The sequence below is a fragment of the Elaeis guineensis genome, chromosome 12, assembly GCF_000442705.2.
Source record: "Elaeis guineensis isolate ETL-2024a chromosome 12, EG11, whole genome shotgun sequence".
Lineage (NCBI taxonomy): Eukaryota > Viridiplantae > Streptophyta > Magnoliopsida > Arecales > Arecaceae > Elaeis > Elaeis guineensis.
In genome coordinates, this window is record NC_026004.2 from 1,333,510 (window position 1) to 1,360,415 (window position 26,906).

Below are 26,906 nucleotides of genomic sequence, written 5' to 3' on the forward strand. Positions count from 1 at the left end.
CATATTTATTTTTAAATTTCAAATCTGTCGGGACATATCGCTAAATGGATCAATTCGGGATGAGTTGGAAATCTCACATTCAGATCGGGCAGCCAACTTGACCGCTCTTTTTGGCTATTATAGCTCTAAGTCATTATCATTTTTCAAAAATTATCATTTTTACTGACTCATTATTATTTTTCAAAAATTATCTAATAAAATATATAATAAATTTTATTTAATAAAATCATGGAGCTTGAACTACTTCCTGAGCCTTGATAACAAGTTTGTCAAGTATTGAGTTTCATTTGATAAAAATTAGGATATAAATATGATAGTTCCTGTGCAAACCTAATTATAAACAGAGTATAGTTGAGTAGGACTTCTGTGTGTTAAACTTGCTCAGACTTTTACATCCATGAACTAGCTAACTAGGTCTGGGCTTATGCCTACACTATGTTATGGCAAAGTAACGGTAAATATATATCTTTATTAGCAAACAAGCTTCGTTTTAGAATGATTGCTTGGATGCCGTGTGGTAGACGATAGATTTTGCACCTTATCTTGTAGAAGAGGTTATATATTGATAATCTATTTATGTAATACATTAAAAAAGAGTTCAGAGTGTTTTCTTTGCGATACATGGTAGCTTCCTTGTGTGACACTTGATGTCTATTTAAAGGGCTTTTGAACTCTCTCATATACAATGCTAAACAAAAAAATACAGTGCCTCAATCTCTTCTTTTAATTAAAAATTTTGCAATCAAAGAACAATTGTTTCAATGAAAAATCTTCAAACCCAAACAAAATATTATGCTTCTACCAAGATTAAGCTCTCAAAAGCTCAAAAGACCAACTCACACCGCCACAATTCACACAAAATCCTATATGCTTGAGAAAAAACACCAATCGGAACTTAAGAAACCCCTTCGATCCCCCTCAAGTGCTCTCATTCTCATAGATCTCCAAATAAGAGAAAGAAATGAAAAGAAAAAAAAATAAAATGGACAAAATGATCAAACTACGTAGAAAGAGATATTTTCTTTTAATTTTTTTAATTTTTTTAATTTTTATTGATTTTTCTATGTTTTTTGTGGAAAGCTTGGAGCGGCTGAATAGGAAGTTTAAATGATGGTCAGAATTTTGTGTTGATAATTATATATAAGAATTAAAAAATATAAATATATTATTAATTAATTAAAAAATAAATATAATTTTATTGATTAAGATAATGACTTAGTCGTCTAAAAATAATTGAAATTGAAATTTTTTATTTTTTAATTATATATATATATATATATAATTAAGTTTGGATGATGGGCATCTGGATTCCAGATCCAAACAGATTTATTTTTAAATTTCAAATCTGTCGGGACATATCGCTAAACGGATCAATTCGGGATGAGTTGGAAATCTCGCTTTCAGACCGGGCAGCCAACTCGACCGCTTTTTTCGGCTACTGTAGCTCGAGCGTCCAGGGAAGCAAAAAGCCTGGCTTCCATTCGCGTTAACCCCCTCCCCTCCCCTTCCCTTCCCGTCCGCTCGAGAGAAAGATAGGAGCCCTAGCCACCCACCATCCCGACGGACGCGAGCCTCTTGGCTTGCACACGACGGCTCCGGCATCGTCGCCGGCGTCGTCTCCTCCGCCTTCCTTCTCTCGAGGTGCCTCGAAGCGTCCGATCTAGGTAAGTTCTGTTCTCTCCTATCTCCTATGTTTGTTTGTTATCGAGAGTTTATCTCCTCCTGCTGCAACATCTTTTTCTTCGATATTGTTTCCGACAAAGTCATGCTGCCCGAATTCAAGAAAATAGGTAAGGTCTTGATTAGGGTTGATCCCTAACCCTAACCCTAATATGATTCAAAAAACCAGTGGTTTTTTGCTTGGATCCTTGCTATTCTCATTAGATAGAGAAATACCCGACGAAACACAATCTCTAGGCTGATAAATCCAACAGTCTCCATTGTGATTCAATTGAAGGCTACAATCTCTGTAGCGAACACAAGAACGTAATTTTTGGTGCTAGCGTGTTATATAAATTGAGAAAATATATTCTATCTATACAATCATTAATTACAAAGCTTAGTTTTCATCAGTTAATGTAGCTTTTCTTTCCTTCATTTGATTGCTAATGCCTCAAATTCCGGTGATTCTTGGTGATGTGCAGGCACAATAGCGCAGAAAAACATACAGAAGAAAATTTCTGAATCCCCAGAAATAACAATATAAGAGAATAATGAAGTAAAGCTAGCTATCTTAAAAGAAGATTCTTTGTGATCCTTCCTGTGCCAAAACCACAATCTGCAACAGTTTTAGGTAGAAGATAGGCAGCTTAGAGCTTTCACCAACTAGGATAAAAGATGATTCAAAACCTGGTACTAGTAAGAAGCCGCATGTAACAGAGAGAATAAATCATTTTCTTGAATTGCCCTGCTCCTCTTGTTTGAATACGAAAGTCATCTAAAATGATATTCACTTAGCTTTTTGTTGTTCTCGGGGTTGTCACAGACAAATTTTCCCGAACGAAGGAAACAATTTCGCCACAAAGAAATCCAAAATCAAGGTATCTTTTAAATCATATAGACAAGTGTGAATAACTAAACCACATCTAAAAATGCCAGGACCGTGCAGTTGCTTCAAAGCCAAATGATGCTTCTTGGTCAGATGAGCAAGATATTGGCAAATACCACATATGATCAAGACAAGAGTACCTATAATCACATAAAAACCATGAAAACCAGTTGCTGAGAAAAAGGTAAAACCATAAATACTATCCCAAATAGTGGAGGGTGCTTGATAATATTCCATTCCTTGAAAGCCAGTGGATACCAGAGCCAGTGAAATGGTAGCTACTAAAGTGTAAACTGCTCATTTTTCCTTCCCTGCAGGTAAAGCATGATGAGCCCAAGTTATGGCAGCTTCGAATGAAGGGAGAATAGGGGTATTAAGAAAAGGGATTTCCTGAGGATCTAAAACCCCAATTGCTTTTGGGGGCCAAATACCTATGGCTTTCTCTCATGAACCAATTGGGTAAGAGGGTCTCGAGAAAAGCCTACTTCCTTCCACGTCAGCCTTATTGACATGCCCATATCCTCCCAGCAACCTGTCCACATAAGTCTCCATGCCATTAATAAACGAGAGAAAGAGGGACCAAAAACAGTATTGGTCTGTTTACATTGGGCGGGGATCAAAGAAGATAGAAGAGATGCACGCGTGCGCTTGTGCACGTTGCCATTTACATTAGGTGGGGTTCGAAGAAGAGAGAAACCATGTGTTGTGTGTGTGTGTTTTTTCTTTTTTTTTTGAAGAGGGGTGGAGGGTTCTTCTTGGCATCTCCTTCCCTTGCAAGAATTTCTTCTCTTCGATACAGGTGAAGAGGGGCAAGTAATGTTGGGAAACAATGTGAAGCATGGCTACCATAAGGGGAAATGGGTAACGAAGACATTGCAAGAACCAAAAAAGAAACGATGGTGAAGAAAGGACTGTTATTTGGAGAGAAGAAAACTTGATCCAAAATAAGCAATAACTTTAAGGAAAATGCATATGAAAAGTCTATAAAAACCAATGGAGAAATCATAAAGATACTACTTTTCATTGGTTTAGTCTAATAAATAAGCAGAGATTGAACCTTATGGAGATTTATAAAGAGGAATGTCTTTTTTGTTGGAATTAATTATTAACTATCTGTTTACTAGGAAATAGATAAATAGAGCAGTGATTTTATCGAGCTTATTGAAGAGAATCTTCAAATGTATTTTCCTCTTTTGGTTAAGTGTTTGGACCAAAGTGAGGTGCTGGAGCAGAGCATGGCTAGTACCAAAGGGCAATGGGGCCCTCTCCCTCCCTCCCCGCCCCCCCTCTCCCTTCCTCCTTCCCCTCTCTCTTTCTTTTCCTCCATGCAAATTAATGCCAAAGAAGAGAGTTCTTATCAACATCCTGCCCTCATGATCATCTAAGATGTACTTTCCATTATGGCGTGCATTCAAAAAAAAATAGCATCTGCTTCTCGACTCAGTTTCCCTAGAAAGCATTGGGTGAACTTGAAACCTGTTTCCTCATAACTATGGTTTGAAGGGCATTTTGCAAGGGGTGGAGGTGTATATTGAAGAAATGGTTTTTTTCTCCTCTATCATGCAAGTAGGTGTGCTGCTGGTTTAGGGATGATTGTTCTTTATGCTTAACTATAATTGGGAGTGTGCAGTTCACATGGGAGAACATGTCCATGATCTTTATATTTAACATGAGAGTTGTTGCCCAAATTGATGGTATTGCAATACTTGCCCTCCATCTTGCATTATGTGCTTCAGTCATGGTCTTAATAGTTGATATATGCAATCTACTTTACTCTTTGATAAAATAATTAATTTCTTATCCTTGTATGTCCTTTGTTCTTTATATATCTCATTTGATAGCCTAGTAGGATCTCGTATGCACTGCAGAACTTGCTTTTTGAGTTTCCATGTTGTCATAGATTCCAAAGATGATAAAATTTCCTAAGCAATTAGTGATGTTCAACTTATGTAGCCTTTTCAGAATTTATTATTTCTCTATCTTTCTTTTATAAGTAAAACTCATGGAAATTGTTGCATGCAGTTTGTTTTCTAAGGATTTTATTTGCTAGTAACAGTTGATGCATGTTCTGCAAGCAAAAATGACCAGATCACTTTTTGTCTTGTCATTTCAAAATTACCTGCATGTTTTGCATTCTTATAAGCTCATATAAGGCAGATTTTTTTTTTTTTTATATATTGAGAGAATGAAGGCATTTTTAAACTGTGCCATGGAAGTTCCTTACAGAATCAGTAAAATACTATAGAGTAAGCTGCAGCGGGAAAGAAGTAGGTGAATGTTGCCGTCGGTGGATGACCTATCAGCATACTTGGTCAAGTTTGGAGTTCTATGAAAATCTATATTTCGCCACTTTACATCCAGAATGCCAGGCTTACCTTTGGCGGTTCGTGAAACCACGTAATTTTGCACTCTAAACACCATCTCTGGTTGTTCCGCATTAACTACAATAGTTTCTAAAAGCAATCTTGCCTTCTAGGTCTGGTTATTTTTGGTCACTTTCAGTAAAATTTTGTTTTCTAAGTAAAGCCTACGTCCTAGCCAATGAAAGAGCGGACTATCTCACATGTCAATTTTATTCAATTGTAGAAACGTTGGTTGCAGTTGCAGCCATTCTAGGACTGCCGATCAGATGTGCCGGCAGCAGTCTAGGGTTCATTTGTCCACTGAAGAACAACTTGCAGCTGAAGAAAGCCTTTCTGTTTATTGCAAACCTGTTGAGCTTTACAATATTCTTCAGCGACGGGCTATACGAAATGTATGTTCCTTAACCATAGGGCTTTGGTATTGGTGTCTTATCTTGTTTAAAAGAGTCCTTGTACTGTCTGTCTGTAGCCATGCTCATGTGCAGAATAATTTCATTTTGAAAGAAAAATTTGTTTCAAAGTTCTAACATTATTGATTATGCTGCAGCCGTCATTTCTTCAGAGATGCTTGCAATACAAGATAGAGGCAAAGCACAAACGGAGGTTTGTATTCTGTCATATAGTTATTTGTATTGTTAGATGTAAAGATATCTTTTGGCTCTTAAATTCTTGGTTCAATATTGATCTCTTCTTTCCTTTAAATCCTTGGTTTAACATTGCTTGCATTATGGTATATGTTAAGTTACCAGGAACCCTACCACCATACGCAAACAGAAAAACATTAGCAACAACCAGGCTGAGTGGGTTTTGGTTGTGCACCATTTTCATCTTATAATCGCATTGGTTCCCAAAAAAGTAAAGGAATGCTACCTTTTGTAACTATCAGCCATTCATTTGTCTTATGTTCCATTAAATGTTTCCACCTGAATACATAGTATGATTGGCTTTACGAGAATCAAACTATATATATAACAACCCAGGACCTCATCCAAAAAGACTAGGCAGAAAGTATTATTTGGATTTTTGGGCCTTGTATAAGTACTCAAGATCTTTTCAGTGAATAATCGATGTGAGACTAAATACACGCTCGCATAGAGCCTCACATACTCCCCCCATTTGAGCTATGGTATCCTTGCCAGGCTAAGGGTCAAATCTATGTATCCATTCATAAACATCACGACTGGCCTGTAATCAGCTCAATGAATCTGTTCTACATTATCCCTTAGTCAATATGAGTTATTGGTCGGGTCTGCTTTGATACCATTTATAACAACTCAGGACCTCATTCAAAAAAGCTAGTTGAAAGGTATTATTTGGGTTCTTTGATCTTGTATAAGTATCCAATATTTTTCGAGCGAATAACTGATGTGGGACTAAATACATGCTCGCATGGATCCTCATAGTATACTTTAGACTGATATTTGATTAATAATGTGAGTTGTATGATAATTTCTATTTGGAATGGGGTTGCTTTGTGATTTTCTTTCTTATTGTAAATATCTTTCTACATTGATTTGCTTTCTCGTACATCTTTGGCTTTTAGATTACAAAATTACTAGTCTTTTGCCTGTGTGTATTCAAAGAAAAAGGTGGAGGGAGGGGGGAGCTGGGGAGAGAGCATAGTTGAGAGAAGGGTTCACCAAGATTCGTTTGGGATTTTTTGAGAGAATGTAAGGGTGTTGTTTTAGAGGGAGATAGATACATGCTTTGTGGGGTTTTTCTGGGAGGAAAAATATACACTTAGTACATGGGTCCATGGTGCTTCACTCTTGAAGTGCGGCTTCACGTGGCCAACTTTAGGAGTTTTCATTATATTGTAGTTTTGATGAGAAGATGCAAGTTTTTTTGGCTTTTGTGTATGTTAAGTGTTTTAAAAAAATGCATGATTTTCTACAAAATGGTTAAGATGGATTGGAGTTTGATGAATTTCTTGCTGCCTCACAGTTAATGATGCCAAGGGAAGTTAATAATTTTGGTTAGCTTATTTTGATGCTAATTGATGGGCCTTATGTTCTGATCCATGTTAAAGAATCACAGACAATAATGGAAAACAATTTGTGTTAAAATGTTTCAGTTGAAAGAGAGATGTACGGAACTTTTACCATAAGGAATTTGAAGATTGGGACATCATTGTTGCATCTAGTTGTTTTACAAGCTTTCCAGAGGATTAGCAATTATTGGAACTAGAAATTATCAGACATGCTTCTTGATGGATTGATAGTTATTTGTAATCATCAGTGTTTGAAGTAAGGTAGGTGGAATGGTACGAGAGAGTCAGAGATGGTATTGATTGTCGACCAGCACAGTACGGCATGGCATGCCGATCAAACCAGCAAGCCAATTTTTTTTCTTTTCTTTTCTTTTTTTTTTAAACTTTTACGATATCTAATCAATTCTTCATTATTTTTTTTGAATGATTTTAAGCCCAAATTGATGTTTCTTGACGTTATTTGATGTTTATATCATTTCGATACATCCGCGATTAAGCGTGTGATGCGGATCTGAATTTAACATAATGTTATATCAGAGGGGAGTAATCTTACAAGAACTAGATATTATTGAACCCCAAAATACTCAAATCAATTAAAAAAATATAAAAAAATAAATAATCAATACATATCGAGCTTTAGAATCTTGTCAAGCGTCGATGTCATTTATAAATATTTGAATCATTTATATAATCTGGTAGAATATCGGCCCATTTCTCTAACCATGCGGCATTGTAGTTATCTATGCTTATACTGTAAGGTATGTATGCTGGATTTTAACTTATCCCAGATCTCTTGTTGAAGCTCTGGCTTTGAGAGATATCTTCAGATGATGGTAGGCCTGTGGAGGGGCTCATCTTAATATGCTGGCATCAAAATTCGATCCATAAGATACTTCAGACTGCATAGGGTAATAGTCACTGAAAAACAATATTTTAGATGCATCATACATGGATCATAAATGGATGTGGATAAGAGGATCCAGAATATGATGAACTTGATACTTCTATAGATCCAACTTTACGTGCGAGGTCATTTGCATATGGAAGATACCCTGAATGATCTTGAGGAGCCCATTGTTTGTATGAAACCATATCCTCGCGGGCTCTACCAACTTGTATACTGTGATCTCTATCATGTTGGGACTCATCAGTGAATTGTAGACCATCTTGCGACTGTCTCATAAATAATGGTCTTCTGTCCTCCGCTTCCTTCATGACTATCAGATCCATGACCATCAGAAGAACTATCATCATCGTTCTGTCTGGTATCTGAATTTGAGTGAACTGGATCCACTGATTGCTCCATCCTCTCCATCGGGCTGCAACTGTCTTTCCTTTTTCTTTATCTCTATGTTGAGGAGCTACTTGTCCTCTCATCATACCTCGCAAGGAAGTCTGCTATGGCTAATCAGTTGGAGGTCTACATGGAATATTACTGATTATCCATTGCTCAGCATCCATTCCAACCTTGCTAGTTACGAAACTAATTGATTATGGAGACGATCTTGGCTCATTAAGTTCTGGCTCCTACTGCTGACCCACAATCCATCCGATCATTGAATCCTCATTATTAATAAAGTCATTCGCAGTGGATCTGAGTACTTCCACTCAACCGTCTCTTGAATGCATTTTAGCCTTAATCTTAGATTGTAGTGAACATATACAAGATTGTTGAAGTGTTTCTGTATTAGAAGGTTTTTTGCTTGTTGTGGATAAGAGTGAAGGTCGATCAATTGCGCTCACAATCACTCAAGGAGATTGTTTGGGAGAGGATCTGGATGGCAAGTTGCTTTAGAGTAGGAGCCGTCAATTCAAAATGGATCCACTATTCAACAGCAAAAGCATTGAGATTGAATAAAATTAAAAATAAAATTGTATCATATTGGACTTATTAGTAGCTCCGTAATGTCAAATAAGAATTATCTTCATATATAATCTACCTGGATTTAACTTTTTTTTTGCTTACGATCATCATATCTGTTCCAAAGCTGTCGGTGTCCTCCCTAATCATTTTCATCTATAAAAAAATATATTTATTATAATGTATTACTGGTTGAAAATACAAATAAGTTAACGAAAATCACTCAATCTAACTTCTTGTATGTACATAGCTGCGATTTTTGGATCAGGCTCCATCTTATATATCATATTTCGTAGGGACGTTAGAAGTTCGTGATCTATACCTATCCTAAGTACTATGTACTAGAATCTCGGGTATAGATGGTAAACTGCAAATAAATTTCAGAATTGGTTAGTATATTTGTACAAATACAAGAGCAATAAAATTTCAGAGCGTTCTTGCTTTGCTGCTTATCTGTTAGATGCAAGTTTCTATACATCTAATAATCCCACCGATACTTAATGATTGGATGTAGTCATGGGCATGTTTCGGATCTGTTAACCTAATCTGATTTTTTGCTTTCTCCATCATGTGATATAAGAAGCCCATTTGGGGGTATCTTTTGTTGTCCATGGTTTGAAACACATCATATAAAGGTTTGATAGCCTTCACTATGTTCTCGGCTTACTGTTAGAATATCTATCTTGTCACTAAGTTCTCTACATTCCTCCCCTCAGGGCTTGTCTTGGCATATCTACTGTCTTGTCTTGCCACTCAGGACCGACAAATATCCGACTTAGGTGTACTTTCTTGTTAATAAGGCTATCAGGTGATATATAATTCGTAGTGAACCATATGACACCTGATCTCAATAATATGATCCACATGTGATTATAAATGAACCTAATAATCATTTGCACGGAGTTGACTATCTTTTGCACCTTAAGCTTGTCCAATGTCTATCAACATCAGATCAATATAGTGTGTGCAGCACATGGTGTCCAGAATATGTCGTCGTCGTTGCATCGGGATCTCCCTTATAGTCCTATACTGTGCTTCATTGTTGGTGATAACCTGTATGACATTCTGCTCTTTGATCTGATCGATTATCTCCATCAATCTAAGGATATATACAGTATCGTACACCTGATCTAAAGCATCAATGGATTTTTGAAAAAAATATTTTTTCATCACAATATATCAAAAAATTGATAATGCTCCATTTGATAGAACCGGTCCAACCAATATACATAACTATAAGTTCATATATCGGCCACTTATTCGGATATGATGCAATCCATTTCTGTAACTCCTTATTGTTGTCAAGAAACTCATAGTAGATGTCCTTGGATCTTGAAGGATCTACATCTGGACTGGTAGTCTGTATAAATGCAATAACAGAGTGATAATATGTGTTGCTTGTCGCATGCACTGGAATATGGTTGAAGTAAAATCAGGATTCAATAGCTCGCAACATATCCTTTTTCTTATCCTTTTTCAATATACTATCAATCCTCTATTACTTGGAATCCTTATTAGGGAAGGTGTATGGATCGAAGTCATGGATAGTGGCTTTAGCTGGAATTTCTTTAGAGAACTCTTCTTGCTGCCAAAAACTTTCAACATATAAACAATACAGCTCGTGTCTCTACCAATGGGCTCTAACTGAGAAGGTCATCCAATACTTTGACTCTTCTGTAGTGCTTGCAGATCTCGACCCCGACTCATAAATTGACGGTCCAAATTGAGCCCTATATTGACCAACTCCTCAAGCCAACATTGATTTTTCAAGCTGGCATTAATGCTAACCTGAATCTATGCCTCATTGTTTGGGTCGGATGCTTCCTTTGACTCTTCAGAGTGATAGGAAGGTGGTTGTGCAGCTTTATCTTCACCTTCTTTAAAGTCCTCTCCTCCACTGCTTTGAAATCAGTGAAATGCTTTTTCATCTGTTGGCGGATCTTTTGCAGGTATTTCGGCATATAGCTATGTCAGGATAATCGTCCGTCAAGTGTTGTTTCAGTCTTGTTACCTTTCTTCTCTTGAGCATGTTGCACCAATTGCACCTCCAATGATGCCGATCTGAGAGCATTTACTCGTGGTCTCAACCAATATTATGCTTCGGCATATTTCTTGATGGATCTGTTCTTGAAGGTTGAACTATCACAGCAGTTCAGTAATTATGTAAAAATAGTAAAATTTGGTTATCCTTTTTTTTATTTTTTTGAATTAATTATATATTTTATATATTTTTTAAATTAAAATATTATAAAATCTAAAATTTATGAAAAATTAATTTAGCTTTAAGTCCATGTAGAATCATACCATAGATGCTACATATATTTTTCTAAGATAGTGGACATCTATCAAATGTTATTTCTTTTTAATTTCATTCAAATTTAGGCTTACTCCATTATGCATATGACACATCAAAACTTGAGTAAATGGATATCAATTTTATATCAAAAGTAGCATGCAAGCCCCTAAACAATATTTTGATTTAACAGTTAATTTTTGAATTTTATTTTTTAAATAATTTTTTTATTTCAAAAATATATTTTTAATTTAAAAAATTATATATTTAATGAAAATTAATGATTTCAATGTTATTGTATATATCATCTATAGATCTACGATATAGAATAAAATCATATCAAAATAAAAAATTTTGGGCATGATTTTCTCTTATTTTTTCAATTTTTTTCGGATTTTAAAGTAAAAAGAGGAGAGAAAAAGGAGAAACGGAAGTGGGAGGTAAGCTCACATACCTCTATTTGATGAGTTTTCTTTGTTTTGTTTGTTGCTTGTATTGTAGAAAGGAGATGAAAGCAGAGACTTCTCTTCCTCCTAGAACTCTTTCCCTTTAAATTCCCCCACGACTCCACTATAGCAAACAGTAGCAAAACCACAAAAACAAAAAAAAGTTGGAACAGGACTGAACCGGTCTGAACTGCGAACTATGTTGAACTGCATGGTTCAGGCCGGTTCAGACCGGTTTGGGCCGGTTTAGGCCTTATTTCGAATTTCAGAGTTGAACTGATCTGATTCTGCACCAGTTCGATCCAATTCGGCAAATCATGGTTTGGAGCACTAGAGTCATGGTTCTTCTAGTAAACATTGGGTTTGTGCCTAATGTTTGTTTTTGGGCCTAGTTTTGCTATCATTGGGGTCAAATTAATTATGGAGCTCGGGGACAAGAATTAAGGCCAAGAAGGTTTCCTGAAGGCTTGAAATCAATGATTACTGTTTGCAAGTGTATTTTCATAAATGTTAAGGGCATTATTGCTAGGTCGGGAAAGGATTGTGAGAAGTGATACAAGAAATGAGAGCGAGAAGTAATTGATAAAAATTTATACAATTCAGGAAATGGGAAACATCTATATAAAATTGTTGAAGTATAGGAAATAAGAGACATATCTTACAAAGTTTAACAAAACATTAAAATCTCTACTCCTTGTCTATATATAAATATTTTTTTAAATGCAGATGGGGTGAACATTTTATTTTCCCTCTTTTTCATGAGGCCGAGCATGTAAGTTTTTTTTTAAAAAAGGTGTAGGGTCCATTTTGTGGGTTAGCATATATTCATAGTAGATTACTTTTGATTAAAAACAGTTTTAGATTTGTGAGACTTCTAATTAAAGAAGGAAACTTGGGCAAGAGTCCTACATGGAAAGATATCTCATGTGGAGAGAATCTAAATTTTATTTTTTTTCCTTATCCTATATTTGGATGGGGTTATGAGAGGAACGATGGATGAGGTTGGAAGGATGGACAGTCTTCATTCACTGTTTGATTCAAAAAGTTTTAAGAATAATAGATAAAAAAAAGGGATTGTCCATCTATTCAGGCTCACTATGTTGCATCCTTCTAAATTAGGGAATGCAAGGAAGAATGGATGGAGCATGTGAGGGATGGATTTCTATATTGATGAAATTATCCCTTATTAACTTTGTGATAAAATCATAACACTTTATTTTTTTTGTTTATTATATATAGATATATATTATTTTACCCATACTTTTTACCCTATATTATTACATCTTATTACTAATTATTTTAATTTTAACACAATTTCCATAATTATAGGTAAATAATTAAAATTATCTTCTTTTTTTATTTGTATTCACTATTTTTTAGTTAACTATTTGTGTAAAATTAATTAAGTATTTAAATTAAATTATAAATTAATTAGTTATTTATATAACTAATATATAAATAAATTTATTCATATAATTAATTTATAAAATTGTTTATTAAAATAAAGTAAATAAAATATTTATATAATTATAAATTATAAAGATTATAATTTATATATTGCTCCACTTCTTTAGTATAAATAAGTGTTATAAATTAATAGTAATAATAATAATTTTTATCAAAAGATAATTTAGTAAAAATATCTATGAATATCATCCTTCCTTTCATCCTCTTGTACTAAATAGAAGAGAAAATTATTTATATCTATGAATGGAAGATCCATCCATCCTCTTTCTCATCCATCTTTCTTTCCTTATCCATCCTTCGTACCAAACAAAGGGTTAGTGCAGGTGGTGCAACCAAGGCCATGGAGAAGAGAGAAACATAGAGTGAAAGAGAGAGCACATTTCTTAAGACATACTTCCCACTTATTTCTTGGTTTGGTTTCCTGCGAAACCTCTCTTTGAGCAGGAAACATGTTTCTTAGCATCTGTGATTAAGGGTGTCCAAGTGGATTGGATAGGTCCATTCGCTTAAGAATTTGTTGAAAGTACCATAAGTTATGGTTATGCTGTTGATATAGGTTTTGAATCTAAACATTTGTATTTTTTCAGTCAAGCGGCTTTGAGAAATCTGGCATCAGATTTATAAAACAACTGAGATTATGTTTTCTGCAAATGCTCGAGTTGCTTACTTTTTGGTTTAGATCTTAATGCTTATTGATCATCAGAAACCTCAAAGGAGGGTTGATTGTTGAGAAACTTCAACAATATTGAAGGTTTAGCTCCATTTGGAGCTTTTGGCTGAGTTTTTCCACACACCCTAGAATTCCATGTGCACAGACTCAGACCACTTAAAAAAACTATATGCTAATGAATTCTTGACTTTTTCAACTTATCATCAACTTAATAAATTTCCTAGAACTATTTTATGTGCTATGTTGTTCCATAATTCAGGATTTTGTGTTCTTGATATTCAAAATTTTTTTGCTTAATGTTAAAGTCTTAATATGCCATATTTTGACATATATAAACCTTTGATTTTTTTTTTTAATTTTAAATAAGACAACTAGTAGATTAAATTTGCTTTGGTCATGTAGGATTCAAATAACTGTATCACTTTCTGGGAGCATGAATGTTGAGGTACAAAAACAAGAGGTGTTACCTCTGCATGTGTTATTGGGAAGACCTGTTGCTGATGTTACAGAGGTAAGGAATATCTAAATTTGGACAAAATTAGTTAGCTATGCTGCAAGTGATTTGGTTTTACATCTTTTATTGAATATTCACTTTCTCTTTTGATATAAATGGCAAACAGCATTTTGCGGTATATCAACTCAGTCGAGCTTGTGCGATAACCACCTTCAATCAGTATGGGAAGAAAGATCAAACAGAAGCCAATTTCATTATTCCTGAGATTAAGAAGCTAGCATCCGATGCTCGAGTTCGAAATCTCAACATTATCCTCATCAGCAATGGTATGGACTTTGTATTTTATGTATGTACTGTTGATCAAATAGTCTCTGATTTCATCGTACTGAGTTTGTGTGGTATTAGTTCTGTATTGTTTGTAAATGCATTATCTAACTCCATTTTAAATTCATTCAGGGGAACCAAAAGGTGCTTCTGGGGAAAATCATCTATCACTGGACCATGAGGAACTCACTTCTTTTCCAAGTAAGACAATATCAGTTACAAAATTAGTTAGCAATGTGGTTTGTTAATGTACAATCTATGCCATGAATATCATTTGCATTTACAAGGCGTTTATGCAGTTATAACAATTCATTTTATTAAAAGCTCTTCTGGCAAATAACTAATATCAGACAGAATTCTTTTGGTAACCTGAAGACTTAGCAAATATTATTTTAATTTTCAAATCACCATGTTAAGTATTTGCCCCCAATATGCCATTATATTAGGCATCTCTTTATGTGATTATATTGGCAAATTTTTGGCAAATATTTAACAATATCATGTTTGGTTTGTAGATTGAGGCATCAAGTCCTTAAACAGTCTGTCCTCCCTCCCCTCCTTCCTTTCTCTCCCCCCTCTTCAAATCCGCAAATCCTTCATGGCTGGTAGACTTTGCCCCAGAAATAAAACTATTATTAGGTTGGCAAATTTGTTAAGTTGTTCTGCCCATGCAGATAAATCATGTCTTTATTTACTATGTGATTGTTAACCAAATTGGTATTTCAGTATTTCCAGCAAGGACTAAGGACATCTAGTGAATTCTCCAAATTCCAATAACTGATGCTGTATTATTTTTTACCCTTTTTTTTTTTCTGCTAGCAGATATAGAAGGTAACTGTCTATGGGGAAAGATACCAATTGATTCACTTTGTTCATCATTGGAAAGGTGTGTGACATTGAGTTTAGGACATAAAGCGGAGATGCTTTCGACTGTTAATATGCACCCATGCAGTTTGGAGGTATGTTATGCATAACTACAGGTAGTACATTTGATAGCAGTCTTACTATTTTTAGTTCTAAAAGCTGTCAATAATTTGAAGGCTGCTTGGGGGACAGGGTCATGGGGCTGCAGATGCGCCGTTGCTTTTTTCCATCAGCATGATGCTAGCTGGGTTTCCATAAATAATGCCTATTGATGGTCTTGCTATTGTTGTGCTGATGAAAATGGTGTACCACATCAGCTGTCCCATGGAATCTGTCCCATAAAGTAGTCCACTCATTTCTACAACTTTTTTACTAAGATTGTGAAGTTGATAGTGTTTAGATAACACATCCATATATTCATGACCATGAATGTTAATAACGTACCATTCCTATTTCAATAAAGGTATTTCCTCATTGAATGCTTTTGTCAAATTAACTGTTTAAGAAATGCTGGCTCATATATATATATTAACTCCAATAGAAGTATGCACTCATATATGATTATGACAAATTAAGTGCTTAAAAATGATAGCTGTTTATATATTTATTGTTTTTTAATATTTGTTGAATGTCTGATACTTGCACATCGATGCTGCACAGCTTCATGTGATATGCAGCAAAAAGAAGAAAAGATTCCTTAATTCACCAGTGTGCTGAGGTGGATCTTGGTTCATTATCATAGTCTTCACATGGATTATATGTTTTTTGATATAATCTATTCTGTGTTTGGCGCTGCATGCTATGGCAATTAAATGATTTTCTGCGTGAGGTCATCTACTACTTCTCTCCAGTACTCTGCACTTTCTTTAAAGGAATTTTGGGTGAGCCAGAGCTGTTATTCCTTCTTTTATTAAAAAATAAGATCCTGTTTGTCTTGTATTATGATCATCTGGAAGCAGGAAACCTTGGTCGTTCATGAGACTTCTTAGAATAAAATGCCGACATATACTTTGTGAAAAATGTGGTTCTTGTTGTGTCTACTAGTGTATGTATGGAACTATGTTTTTAATTGGGTACTAATTTATTTGTATTGAGATCCTTTACAATCCTCCAGATGATAACTTTACATCAGATAAACAATATTAGTCGACATTTGCTTTACATGACACGGTCTCAGATTTGTACTGCTGCATGCTTTGCTGTCGTTTGAGTAACATGTCAAAAATTTCCTGATGTAATTAGTGTTATTTGAACAGCACAGTGTCATGTCCACTGTGAACTAGTTTCATGGTATACACCTAGAGCCCTCTTATGCCTGATAATTAAAGGACTATCCTTAAGTTGTCATGCAAGTTTTGCCCAAGCTAGTCAAAGATGTAATGCTTATTTGATGGCCCTGTCAGTTGGAATGCATATCTGAATATTTCCAGCATGTTCCAGCTTAACAGGTTTCATGCTTTGAAACCTGTTTTACGTTATCAGAAGTTCCAAATTGGCCAAGCCACCATGTTGTGGCAAGGAAATATTTTATTAATCATGTAATACCACTTTCATGTGTCTTTTTCTTGACTGTATTACTTCATCATGTCAAACCAGTTATGTATGGTCAAATAGAACTCAGCCGCATTTTGGTTGGTCGAACGTATCACAACATGGTTCTTCCTTGATGACTAGCAAAGATGCTAAGAATGATGGACTATATTATTTTTTCCCCACTATTTTCTTTCCTCATATGGACTCTCTGTATTTAGTGTGTTCCATATTCTCATTAGATGTATTGACCCTATCACTTTTGCAGCCTAAATTTTTGAACCAGAACAACTGCATGACCTTTTCTTCTCATAATGTGGATCCTATGGTGAGTTCATGCCCCTATATTACATGTTCAACTTCTGTTGATCCTTGAATTATTGATGATTTTTTTTATTGAAAGAATTCATATCAAGTGCAAGTGAGTATATGCGCACAAGAGATTGGAGCAAGAGAGAGGTCTCCTTATGATTCTTACTCATACAATGATGTTCCAACATCATCATTACCTCATATTATCCGGTAACTTGATTTTTACTTACTGTCATTTTTAAGTATTTAGCTTTTGTAAAATTTTCCTTTTCTTCAATGAATTGTAAATTTTTGATATTTTATATTTTTGTGTAATTGGTATATAAATCCTACACACATATTTACATATCTATGTCTATGTAAATCTGTGTCTGTATTTATATCTTAATAGGTGATAATCTGTATTTAACTTGTGACTATATTATCTCAATCAAAGTTTAAATTCTGATGTGATGTTCAGCATTCATCATGTGTCATATTTTAGTAGTAAAAGATAAATGCCATCTGAATAATCTAAATGAAGTTCCTCGGACCATTGAATTCTTGTCTTCTGTCTTTAGGCTCAGTAAATTTATTATAAAGTTAAGAGGGAAGGTCCTTTGAGCATTTTTTTAACAGTTCGAGTTCTAGAAGGTGCTTTACATATGAAAGAGTAAGATTACCTTGTGAAGTCCTAGTTTCTAGTGTTATGGGTCCACAAGCGTCTTCAAGGAAGCAAAATAGTATAACACATGATATTCACATGCAAGTGAAAGGTAGGTGGCTATGCAGCACTAGGGTCATGCGTATGCTTAAATATGTAGGCACAATGCAGTAGTTTATGGGTGATGATCTCTTGATTGCCTCTTTATATTTATTTTTTTTTATATTTCAAGAAAAGTAAGAGTGGGGTCATATCAATGAGCAGCTTTTATTCATATATCCAATGTTTATTGTGGTTAATGGGAAATGTATTAAGAAACACTTGGAGACAGCAAACATTAAACATGGCCATTCACACTATGTAGTGGAAATGCACTGAGTCTGGATTTCAATTTCTTAGCTTTAGAAATTAAAAAAAAAAGTGCCATCCTAATTCAATTTTAAATGCAGGGTTCTTTATACATTTCCTCTGATAATTGGTTTTCAGGTTTCAGAATCGTTAGGTGTATATGTGATTTTAAGTTTTGGCTTATATGTGATAGTCCTCTTTGTTTGTTTATGGATTTTAACTTCTCAATGAAGATTTTTTTGTCATGGGTGTTTTATGTGTCCATTAATTTTGATATTAGAACAGAAAGCAATTTCTTTTCAGGTTTCTATTTGCTAAAATCAGTTCTTGTTTGTCATTGTCCAAGTCAAATACTAAGTGAGGGCCTCCTTCATCTGTTTTGGAAATGCTTGTGGAAGTAGATTTTGATAATCATGGGACATAGGTGATCACATGGCAAACTACATGGCAATAGTGATTGCGCTAGTGAAAATACTCTAACTGCATTTTTCCTGAATGATCTTATGAAATAATAGGAAAGCCCTAAGGATGAAAAAGCTTAAGAATTGAAAGTTTATCCGACTTGTATTTGAAAACCTGGTTAGTGAGAAGATGGAAGAAGACTTGAGCAGTTGAATAAACTAGCAAAAATATTACATTTGAAATTACTAGTTGTATATTATTTGGTCATATATGAATGCAAAAAAAGTCTGGTGTTCAGTAATGAATTCAAAATTTATCCAGGCCACAATCAAATTTTTCTTGATATTAGTTGTTGGATATTTAGGGAGAGAATCTTACACAATTTAAAGTGAGGAATTTATATGTGTGAATCCCTTTTTCTTTGCTATAGTTGGAATGAAACATGAGGTGAAGTGATGCTCAAGTAACTCAAAGTTTATTTGGGGTCTTATGCACTATGAAAAACTTCTAACATCTGATCTTTGAACAATAAACCTAGTGGCTTTATATTAGTTTAAAAAATATCGGGCCAAATGTGGATGCCATTTATTATTTGCTAAAATGAAAATTAAACTGAACTATTTGATGCACTTCTTCTATTTATTAGATGAACTTTTTGCGAGTATTAGGTTTGGATACAAATTTGAGGCAATCAGATGTACTTAATAATCAATAAATTAGTGCAAACCCTTCCTTATTTGTCAATGTTAATGCTGATATATTTCATTATCCAATATTGGCCACTGTCAATGTACTATCTTTTAATAGTTGGAATATTGTAAGCATCAGATGCTCAGATTTATACTGTTGCTAACCTGTCTGTTTCTTCTGTCCAGATTGAGAACTGGAAATGTCCTCTTTAACTATAGATACTACAACAACACACTGCAAAAAACTGAAGGTCTCTCTCTCTCTCTCTCTCTCTCTCTCTCTCTGTGTGCGCGCGCGCGCGCGTGCACGCGCGCATGCGCTAGCTTCTGTTCTTGCATTTGCTTCATCTATTTGTCAGACATAACTCCATCTCTGTGTGTGAGTGCATGTGCTCACACTTCAACTGTTTGCGATATTTAAATTTAGATAGAGTTGCTTCAACTGTATGTGATATAGTTGCTTTTTTTCAGGACTCAATGCTACAGCAGGGATTTTTGTTTTGGAACTTTGAAACCTTCCATTGAAGGAGGGGGCAGTTTGTTCACTTAGTGTTTAGATGTTGGGCATCCCAGTAATGAAGTAACGCACTTCAAGGATAGATTTTATTTGGTTAAAAAAAAAAAGAATGAGGAAGGAGAGTTGGGGCTGTGTGAGGTTTGGGGCGGGGGGGCAGGGGAAGAAGGGTTGGGGAAATGTCCTTTGCTTTTTTGCGTTATATTTTGTGGATAGATAGAAAGGGGAAGAGATGCACTAGGTCTTTTTTAGTTTTGCCTACTAGACATGGAAGATGGTGTTTACCTCCTCAAATTAGAACATAAAAACAAAGGAAATGTTAGGTTTTAGTAATTTAGATCAAGCTAGCTTGTTGGAATACATTTTTAGAGCGTATTCCATTTCTCAGTTAGAAGAAATCTTTCCAGTTTGGTACATTTTGGTCAGCGAGCTACCAGATTTATAACAAGGTTGTATGATTAGGGGAACATAGGATCCCAATGCCAGCAAAAGGTGACATGCTTATTTGTATTTTCTGTTTATTATGTGGTGCGCACCTGGCATATATTTTTTATTCCACTTAGAACCTGTTTGGCTGCCTGTAAGTGAAAATCCATGCCCATTTTGGTCATTTTGTTAACTCCAAAGGGGAGCTGAACTGAGTACCTGCCTGGGCCAATTTAAGGGACAAAAGGCCTAAAGTGGCTTTGGCCCAGGGGAGGTGAGGCCTCTTCGTGAAGTGGGCTTCCACTTGGCCTACTTACACCAAACCAAACAGGCCTTTACATGTGTTGCAAAAAGCAGTTTTTGGGTTATGCTGCAGTTGATGCATTTATCATGTTAAGTAACATCTTGTTTCTCTTTTAATCTGGCAAGGAGTTACTTGCCTACCTAAATGAAAATTCTGCCCTTGTTATCATCCCCTCACCCCAACACTTAAGTACATTTTTGGGTGTTACCTTAATAAAAGTAGTTATTAAAGTCAGGTGCTGACCTTCTCAGTTAAATGTTGTGCCTCACTCATTGCTAGGTATGCTTAACCATGTTTTTAAATGGAGCAATTCAATATTGTGCTAGTATGTTGACTTAAATTGTCTAAATAATTCAGGTAACGGCATGATACCAAACACATAGGCTGCAACTCAATGATGCATCAGCTAACTATTTTGATTGATAAATGTCCTCAAAAATAATATTTGGCATGCTTCTTAGCCACATCCAGAGTTATTGCTTCCTCTACTTGGATCTATTCTTTAAGTGATGCATGACGGATGGTTGAACTAGCCAAAGCTACGAGAAATCCAATTGCACCATCAAAGCTCGTAAAATCATACCTATTGATACAATAGAATATGATACCTAATTGATACTAGAGAATATGATACTGTATGCACTTTAGATATTAATTTAAAGAATTCATTACCAAATTGGACCGTTGAACATGCTTGGAGTTTCCTACATGTATCCTAGCTAGCCTCTTTCTCGTTCATAAGTTCTAAGGTCTGAAATGATGCTGACTTGAGGTGATCAGTGGTCTTATGTCCAGAAACCTTAGATGATCACTCTCATGCAATATATCTGTTCGTATAATTTTACTTAAGCCATATCTATATAAGAGTTTCATGTTATAAACATTTATGTTAGGGGGGAAGCAGCACTCCTAGTCAATAGTTCTCACGAATCCATTTTCTTATAAACAGTCACTGAAGACTTCTCCTGTCCATTTTGCTTGGTGCGATGCGCAAGCTTTAAGGTAATATTTTGCTCGTCTGCTCATTTTTCTTTCTTCATGACCTTAGTTCTCTATTGACTCGTATATTTTTAGATCTCTCTGATATTTTTAATTTGCTGTTTCATAGGGTTTAAGATGTCACTTGACTTCCTCACATGACCTATTCAATTTTGAGTTCTGGGTAGGTCAACTTCTGATTATCAGTCATATTTCATCGAATCACCTGTTGAGCATTGAACTAAACATCTGACATGTGCAGGTAACTGAGGAGTACCAAGCTGTGAATGTTTCTGTGAGGACTGACATATGGAGATCTGAGGTTGCTACTCTCTCATTGTTGAAATCTATGACTTAAGTATGTGAATTCTAAGTGGTAGACTTGTGTTTGAAGTAGAGCAGTTAGTTCTATATAATATTTTGCATGCTGATGGTTAGTTGGCACGTTTCTAGCTGTTTTTTGGATATGTTACAAGAAGTGGATATAAGAGCAGGCCTTGGTGCAATGGTAAGGTTGCTCCATCATGACATGGGTATTATGATCCGAAACACAGAAACAGCCTCTCCGCATGTCGGGTTGAAGTTGTGTAAATCTAAACCTTCCTAGAACTTGCAGTAGTGGGAACTTCGTGTACTGGGATGTTCTTTTTTTTCTTCTCTACGACAAGTGGCTATATATTCTATTTGTTGTAATTTTAATATCTTTTGAGCCAACTTTACAGGGATGGTTTTGGTACAAGAGTTCGAATGCAAAATAGTTAAAAAAAGGCTCTTCCAGTAGATAAGATATGAACGAAAGAAAAAAAAAGAAAGAAAAACTCACTCTGTTATTATACTACGTTGAGAACATGCATAAATTAAATGGGTTGCAAAACACATCTCATGTCTTGTTAACAAACAGAACTTGTGCTCTCACCTTTCTTGAAGAAGGCAGCATCTAAACAGGAATTCTCTCTTGAATATTTGCATATTTTTCTTTCCTAAGCTGTTATTAAGGGGCATTAACTCTTGAGCATCGAACAGTTACATATATGGATTGATGCTTTACTTAGATAATTCTGAAAGCATGTGCAACCATCAACCTGATTTGGAAAGGGCATATGGTTAAAAGCCTTCTGATTTCAATTCTTTTAACATCTAAAATCTTAACTTTGCAGGTTGTACACGATGGAGTTGATCCAAGGTTGCAAACCTTTTTTTACTGGTAATCTTTCTGCACATCATTTTAATTCTTGCTGAAGCTTTGTAGCAGATCTTTCTTTGCACGGATACATGGTATAAATTCAATGAATTTCTTTTAACTAGAAATGTGAATCTTATTGCTAGCTCAAAGTTTAAGAGGCATATAAGATCAAAAAATCTTGTTCAGAATGCAAGTCATGTGCATCCACATGTTTTGGAGTCACAATCACCAGAAGCAGCCCAAGAAGGTTCTCATGAAGATTATCTGCAGAAGGAAAATGGCACATGTTCCTCTTACAGACCCATTGCCTATCCAACAGATGCTGCACTTCTGAATGGTTATAATGATATGCATCTCATTTATTATCTGGATATGCATTTAGTTATATCTCACTCATAGTCTGAATATGTATTTATGAACCAGACAATGGCTCTTATAAAGAAGAAAAGCTCCAAAAGGCATCGTTCAGTGAAACCCATTTGATGTCTGCAAGGCATAAATCTGAAAGCTTTGGTTCAGAGAATCATTATGCGGCAGAGTGTATAGAACCTGACTCATCTAGCCCTGATACCATAGGTGTTTGTGCTGCTACAGCTCAAGCTTCTATCAGTAACGATTTTGCTCAGCTTGGATCTGGAAGCAATCTTGTACCTCCAACTGTGTTGCAATTTGCGAAGACCCGGAAACTATCTGTTGAACGAACTGATCCCAGAAAGTGGGTTTCTAATCCTTGTATATTGTGCATGCTTGAGAAGCTGTTTTAGTAATCCTTATGTAATGTGCAATACTGGCCTTTTGTTTGATATTTTAGTTCTCGACAACCTCACATCAATAGTAGCTAAAAAAATGTGATTTGTTTTTACTATTTTTTTATGATCCTCTTCACATTACAGCCGGGCACTGCTACAAAAGCGCCAGTTCTTCCACTCTCACAGAGCTCAGGTGACGCATAGCTCTCTTCTTTTGATCACTTCATCAACTAGCACTGAAAACTCTTTATTTGCCTATTTAGCATGGTTGTGTTTCTAGATTTAAGCAGATATTTTACCTCTTATCATTTGATACTGATTTCCTTCCTGCATTAAATGAGAACTTAATGCTTCACCTTGTCATAATTCCAAAAGAGCCTGGAACATGCAGATGGCCAGGGCATCTCATAGTGCCTAAGTGGTGTGCAGCCGTTTAGGCAGGCATCCATGCAGTTCATATTTTAAATACTAAAAGATAAATAAATCCACAATAATAGATAAAAAAGAATATCTTTAAATAGTTCTGCATCAGTAATTAGGCAGGTGTTTTTGTAGGTCCTTCGTTGACGTCAGAATGCTATAATTTTGCTTCTATGTGGGCTTTGTGTTCATGCCTATTCAAATTGATTCACTTTTTATGTTTGACTTGCATCTTTTTCGTCTCAAGCTTATACTGTTGACGTGCACGCCTTTTGCTTTAACGTGGATATTCATCTTATATACACTGTCATTTGAAGCATTTTTATTTGTTAATATGGTTGAATTCGTAGCTGAGACAACGGAGTTGAGCTCTCTTTTCTTAAGTAAACTTAGTAAGATTATTATAAATTTTCTTTTCAACATTTTATTGTTACATTTATTTTTATCAAAAATTCTTTCTTTTTAATTTCTTTTGCATGCATAAAGTGATATGTTTATTATGTTTAAAGCCAATGGCATCGGAGCAAGTATCTTCAGATAGGGACAGTGAAGATGAAGTTGATGATGCCATTGCTGATTTCGAAGATAGAAGGGTAAGATCTGATGATTATGCTGTATTACTTATTTCTTTCTTCTTTAATTAGAATTTTATTAGAGTCAGAATGGGATAGATACATTATCCTGCATGTCTGGAAGGTCAAATCAATTATCTATAAGATATCTTTCTTGCTAGGTTTAGAACTCCTGTTCTTTCATTTAAAACTGGTTGCATGTAATGTGCTTATCAAATTCAGTGAGCTGGTGTTTTATTATTCTTGAAACATAAAGTGAAAATATTTTATTTATCATGATGAACATGACATGATGCAGATGCTTGATGATTTTGTGGATGTGACAAAGGACGAAAAGCAAATTATGCATATGTGGAATTCATTTGTGAGGAAACAAAGGTTAAGCTATATCTGGTTTAAATTTCTTTAGTCCTCTTTGCATTAATCTTGCTTTGGTGATTCAAGTCTAAGGATTAATCTCAATATTAGCTTTGCTTTTGTTAATTTTATGGTTTCTGTTATCCTGGTTGCCTAATCATCAAATTTTTAACACGATTACACATTTACACTGCCCGATGTTATTGAATTGAGGATTAGGCAAGTCATGAAGTAATGTCAAGACTCTTTGAAATGTCAAATAACCATAGCAGGTGATGTGCGAAATGAAAATATGTGGATGCCATGAAAGGTTAACCTGGAATGAAATAACTGGAATAAATATCATATACATTAACTGAATTTGGTTTAGATACAATCTTCATCATCACACAATGAGTCCATACGCCCTACGCCCTCTACATTTTCCCTTCATCATACGCTCCCAGCCGTTCGAGATGGTAACCGAAGAATGGTTACATTGGATAGTTGAGCAATAGCCACTTTGTCTATTCTTTGCAGCTTTACTTGAGTTGGAATTTGGTGGTTAATAGCTGATATTGGTCCTCATATAAAATATGACCATTTTCTTTGCAGGGTTCTGGCGGATGGGCACATTCCTTGGGCATGTCAAGCATTCTCGCAGCTTCATGCACAAGTACTTGTGCGCTCTCCTGCTTTGCTATGGTAGGTCTGTCGTACCATGCTTTGCATGTAGATTTACATGCATATGCTTGCTTATTGCTCCGCTATTTCTTTTCTGTTTTTTTTTTTCCTTCTTTTGCTTCAAGGCATGCTGCAGAATGTTTTAGCATCCCTAGACATGCATCTTTAGATGCTTATCTTTGTGCTTTAAATTGTATTAACATCTTTTCTGCTGTCCATTTACGGATGCATATCTTAACCAAATTGTATTCGTGCATTGTGAGTTGCGACTTCTGAACCACCTAGTTCATGAAGGTTCTATTGAAAAAGGACTTGCCCTCCTACAATATTTTAATTACTATTCATGCATGTGATAAACACTGGCGGATAGTCTTGACCAATAAACTTATTGATGTGTTTATGGTAGTTCTCTTTTTCCTGTTTTAAGTGGATCCATCAGGTTATTATGTTCGTTAACAAAAACCTGTATTGACAATCTTTTGTTGCATGAGCAGGTGCTGGAAGCTATTTATGATTAAACTTTGGAATCATAGTCTCCTAGATGCGCAAGCCATGAACAATTGTAATATAATTCTTGAAAGATTTCAGAATGGGAGCTCGGATCCCAAGCAAAGCTGAGATCTTTATGATTCACTCATTAGATTGGTCATTCCTGCAACTGAAGCCACCTGATTTGCTAATCCCATTCCCGTTCCAATTTTGGGGGAGCTTTTTTATGTTTTTTTCTAAATATAAATTTAAGCAGTGGGTTATCATTGTTTTATAGGGGGAGGGTTTCATTGTTTTCATTTATAGAGGGTATTAAGAAAAGGATGGCGAGGAAGCCGACTTTGCAGCGGATGTACTGCAGTGTCAATGTCATTTTACATGAAATATTGATATTTTTTAGAACTTAAAAGTGAGATAGTCATTCATTTTTTAACATCAAGTGATTTCCGTTTTACATTGTTTTCTTTTGTTTCTTTTTTTTTTTGAAAAAAGGGAAAGAAAAATTGTTTGCCCCTATCCAGGATCCACCTCGCTTGCTCCCAATGCCCAGACAACTTGCCAGAGTAGACTGGAATCCAAATTAGTCGAGGCGTTAATAGGTGGAGGAATTTCATCAAAAGTTCTTTGCTCCAGGTGGTGATGTGCTAGTTAAAGTTACCTCGGGGAGCCACTTTGTCAGATCTTGAGAGCGTCTTGAAGGATTTGTTGTGCTTCCTTTGGATGGATGAATATTATGTATCCATCTAGCTTCTGTTACATGATTATCGTTCTTTTAATTTCTTTATAAAATAGTTGAAAGGCGTGCAATGTGGTGACATGATATTGCTGGATTGGATATATTAGGGATGTAAAAGTTGCACGAGACCTCTTACGAAGTTGAGTACGATCGGTTGGGGAGGTTGTGTACGGTCTCTTTTATAGAAGGGTTGCATACAATCTCAAAACTGGAAATAAATTAAACTTATTAATCTAATATGAAACGAGCATTTTCATCAAATATGCATTTAGGATATTTTAATTTGATGCATCATCCATATGTTCTTGCAA

The 26,906-nt window shown here is 35.3% G+C and overlaps 1 protein-coding gene across 5 annotated transcripts; it reads left to right on the forward strand.

Annotated features, from left to right (window-relative positions):
* The first annotated feature begins 1,398 nt into the window (after positions 1 to 1,398).
* LOC105055706 (polycomb group protein EMF2B) lies at positions 1,399 to 26,782 on the forward strand. 5 transcript variants are annotated; one of them, XM_010937639.3, is made up of 22 exons: positions 1,400 to 1,664; positions 4,775 to 4,945; positions 5,135 to 5,303; positions 5,459 to 5,514; positions 14,041 to 14,149; positions 14,259 to 14,418; positions 14,549 to 14,617; positions 15,236 to 15,375; positions 17,079 to 17,138; positions 17,214 to 17,332; positions 19,391 to 19,455; positions 21,398 to 21,450; positions 21,557 to 21,610; positions 21,689 to 21,748; positions 22,584 to 22,630; positions 22,753 to 22,946; positions 23,033 to 23,324; positions 23,503 to 23,551; positions 24,288 to 24,371; positions 24,649 to 24,728; positions 25,302 to 25,391; positions 26,352 to 26,782. In XM_010937639.3, the coding sequence occupies exons 2-22, from the start codon at positions 4,911 to 4,913 to the stop codon at positions 26,497 to 26,499; spliced, it is 2,133 nt and encodes a 710-aa protein (XP_010935941.1). In that variant the 5' UTR covers positions 1,400 to 1,664; positions 4,775 to 4,910; the 3' UTR covers positions 26,500 to 26,782. The 5 variants fall into 5 exon arrangements, with proteins under 5 accessions (XP_029123595.1, XP_010935941.1, XP_010935943.1 ...); XM_010937641.3 differs by having other exon boundaries at positions 1,401 to 1,664; positions 15,239 to 15,375; XM_010937642.3 differs by lacking the exon at positions 26,352 to 26,782 and adding an exon at positions 25,865 to 26,292 and having other exon boundaries at positions 1,403 to 1,664.
* Positions 26,783 to 26,906: the final 124 nt, after the last annotated feature.

Bases quoted from the DNA above. Each gene is read 5' to 3' on its own strand.
- LOC105055706 (XM_010937639.3), top strand. From the start codon at position 4,911: ATGCCAGGCTTACCTTTGGCGGTTCGTGAAACCAC. The intron at 14,150-14,258 runs GTAAGGAATATC...AATGGCAAACAG, and splicing joins CTGTTGCTGATGTTACAGAG to CATTTTGCGGTATATCAACT. The intron at 24,372-24,648 runs GTAAGATCTGAT...GACATGATGCAG, and splicing joins CTGATTTCGAAGATAGAAGG to ATGCTTGATGATTTTGTGGA.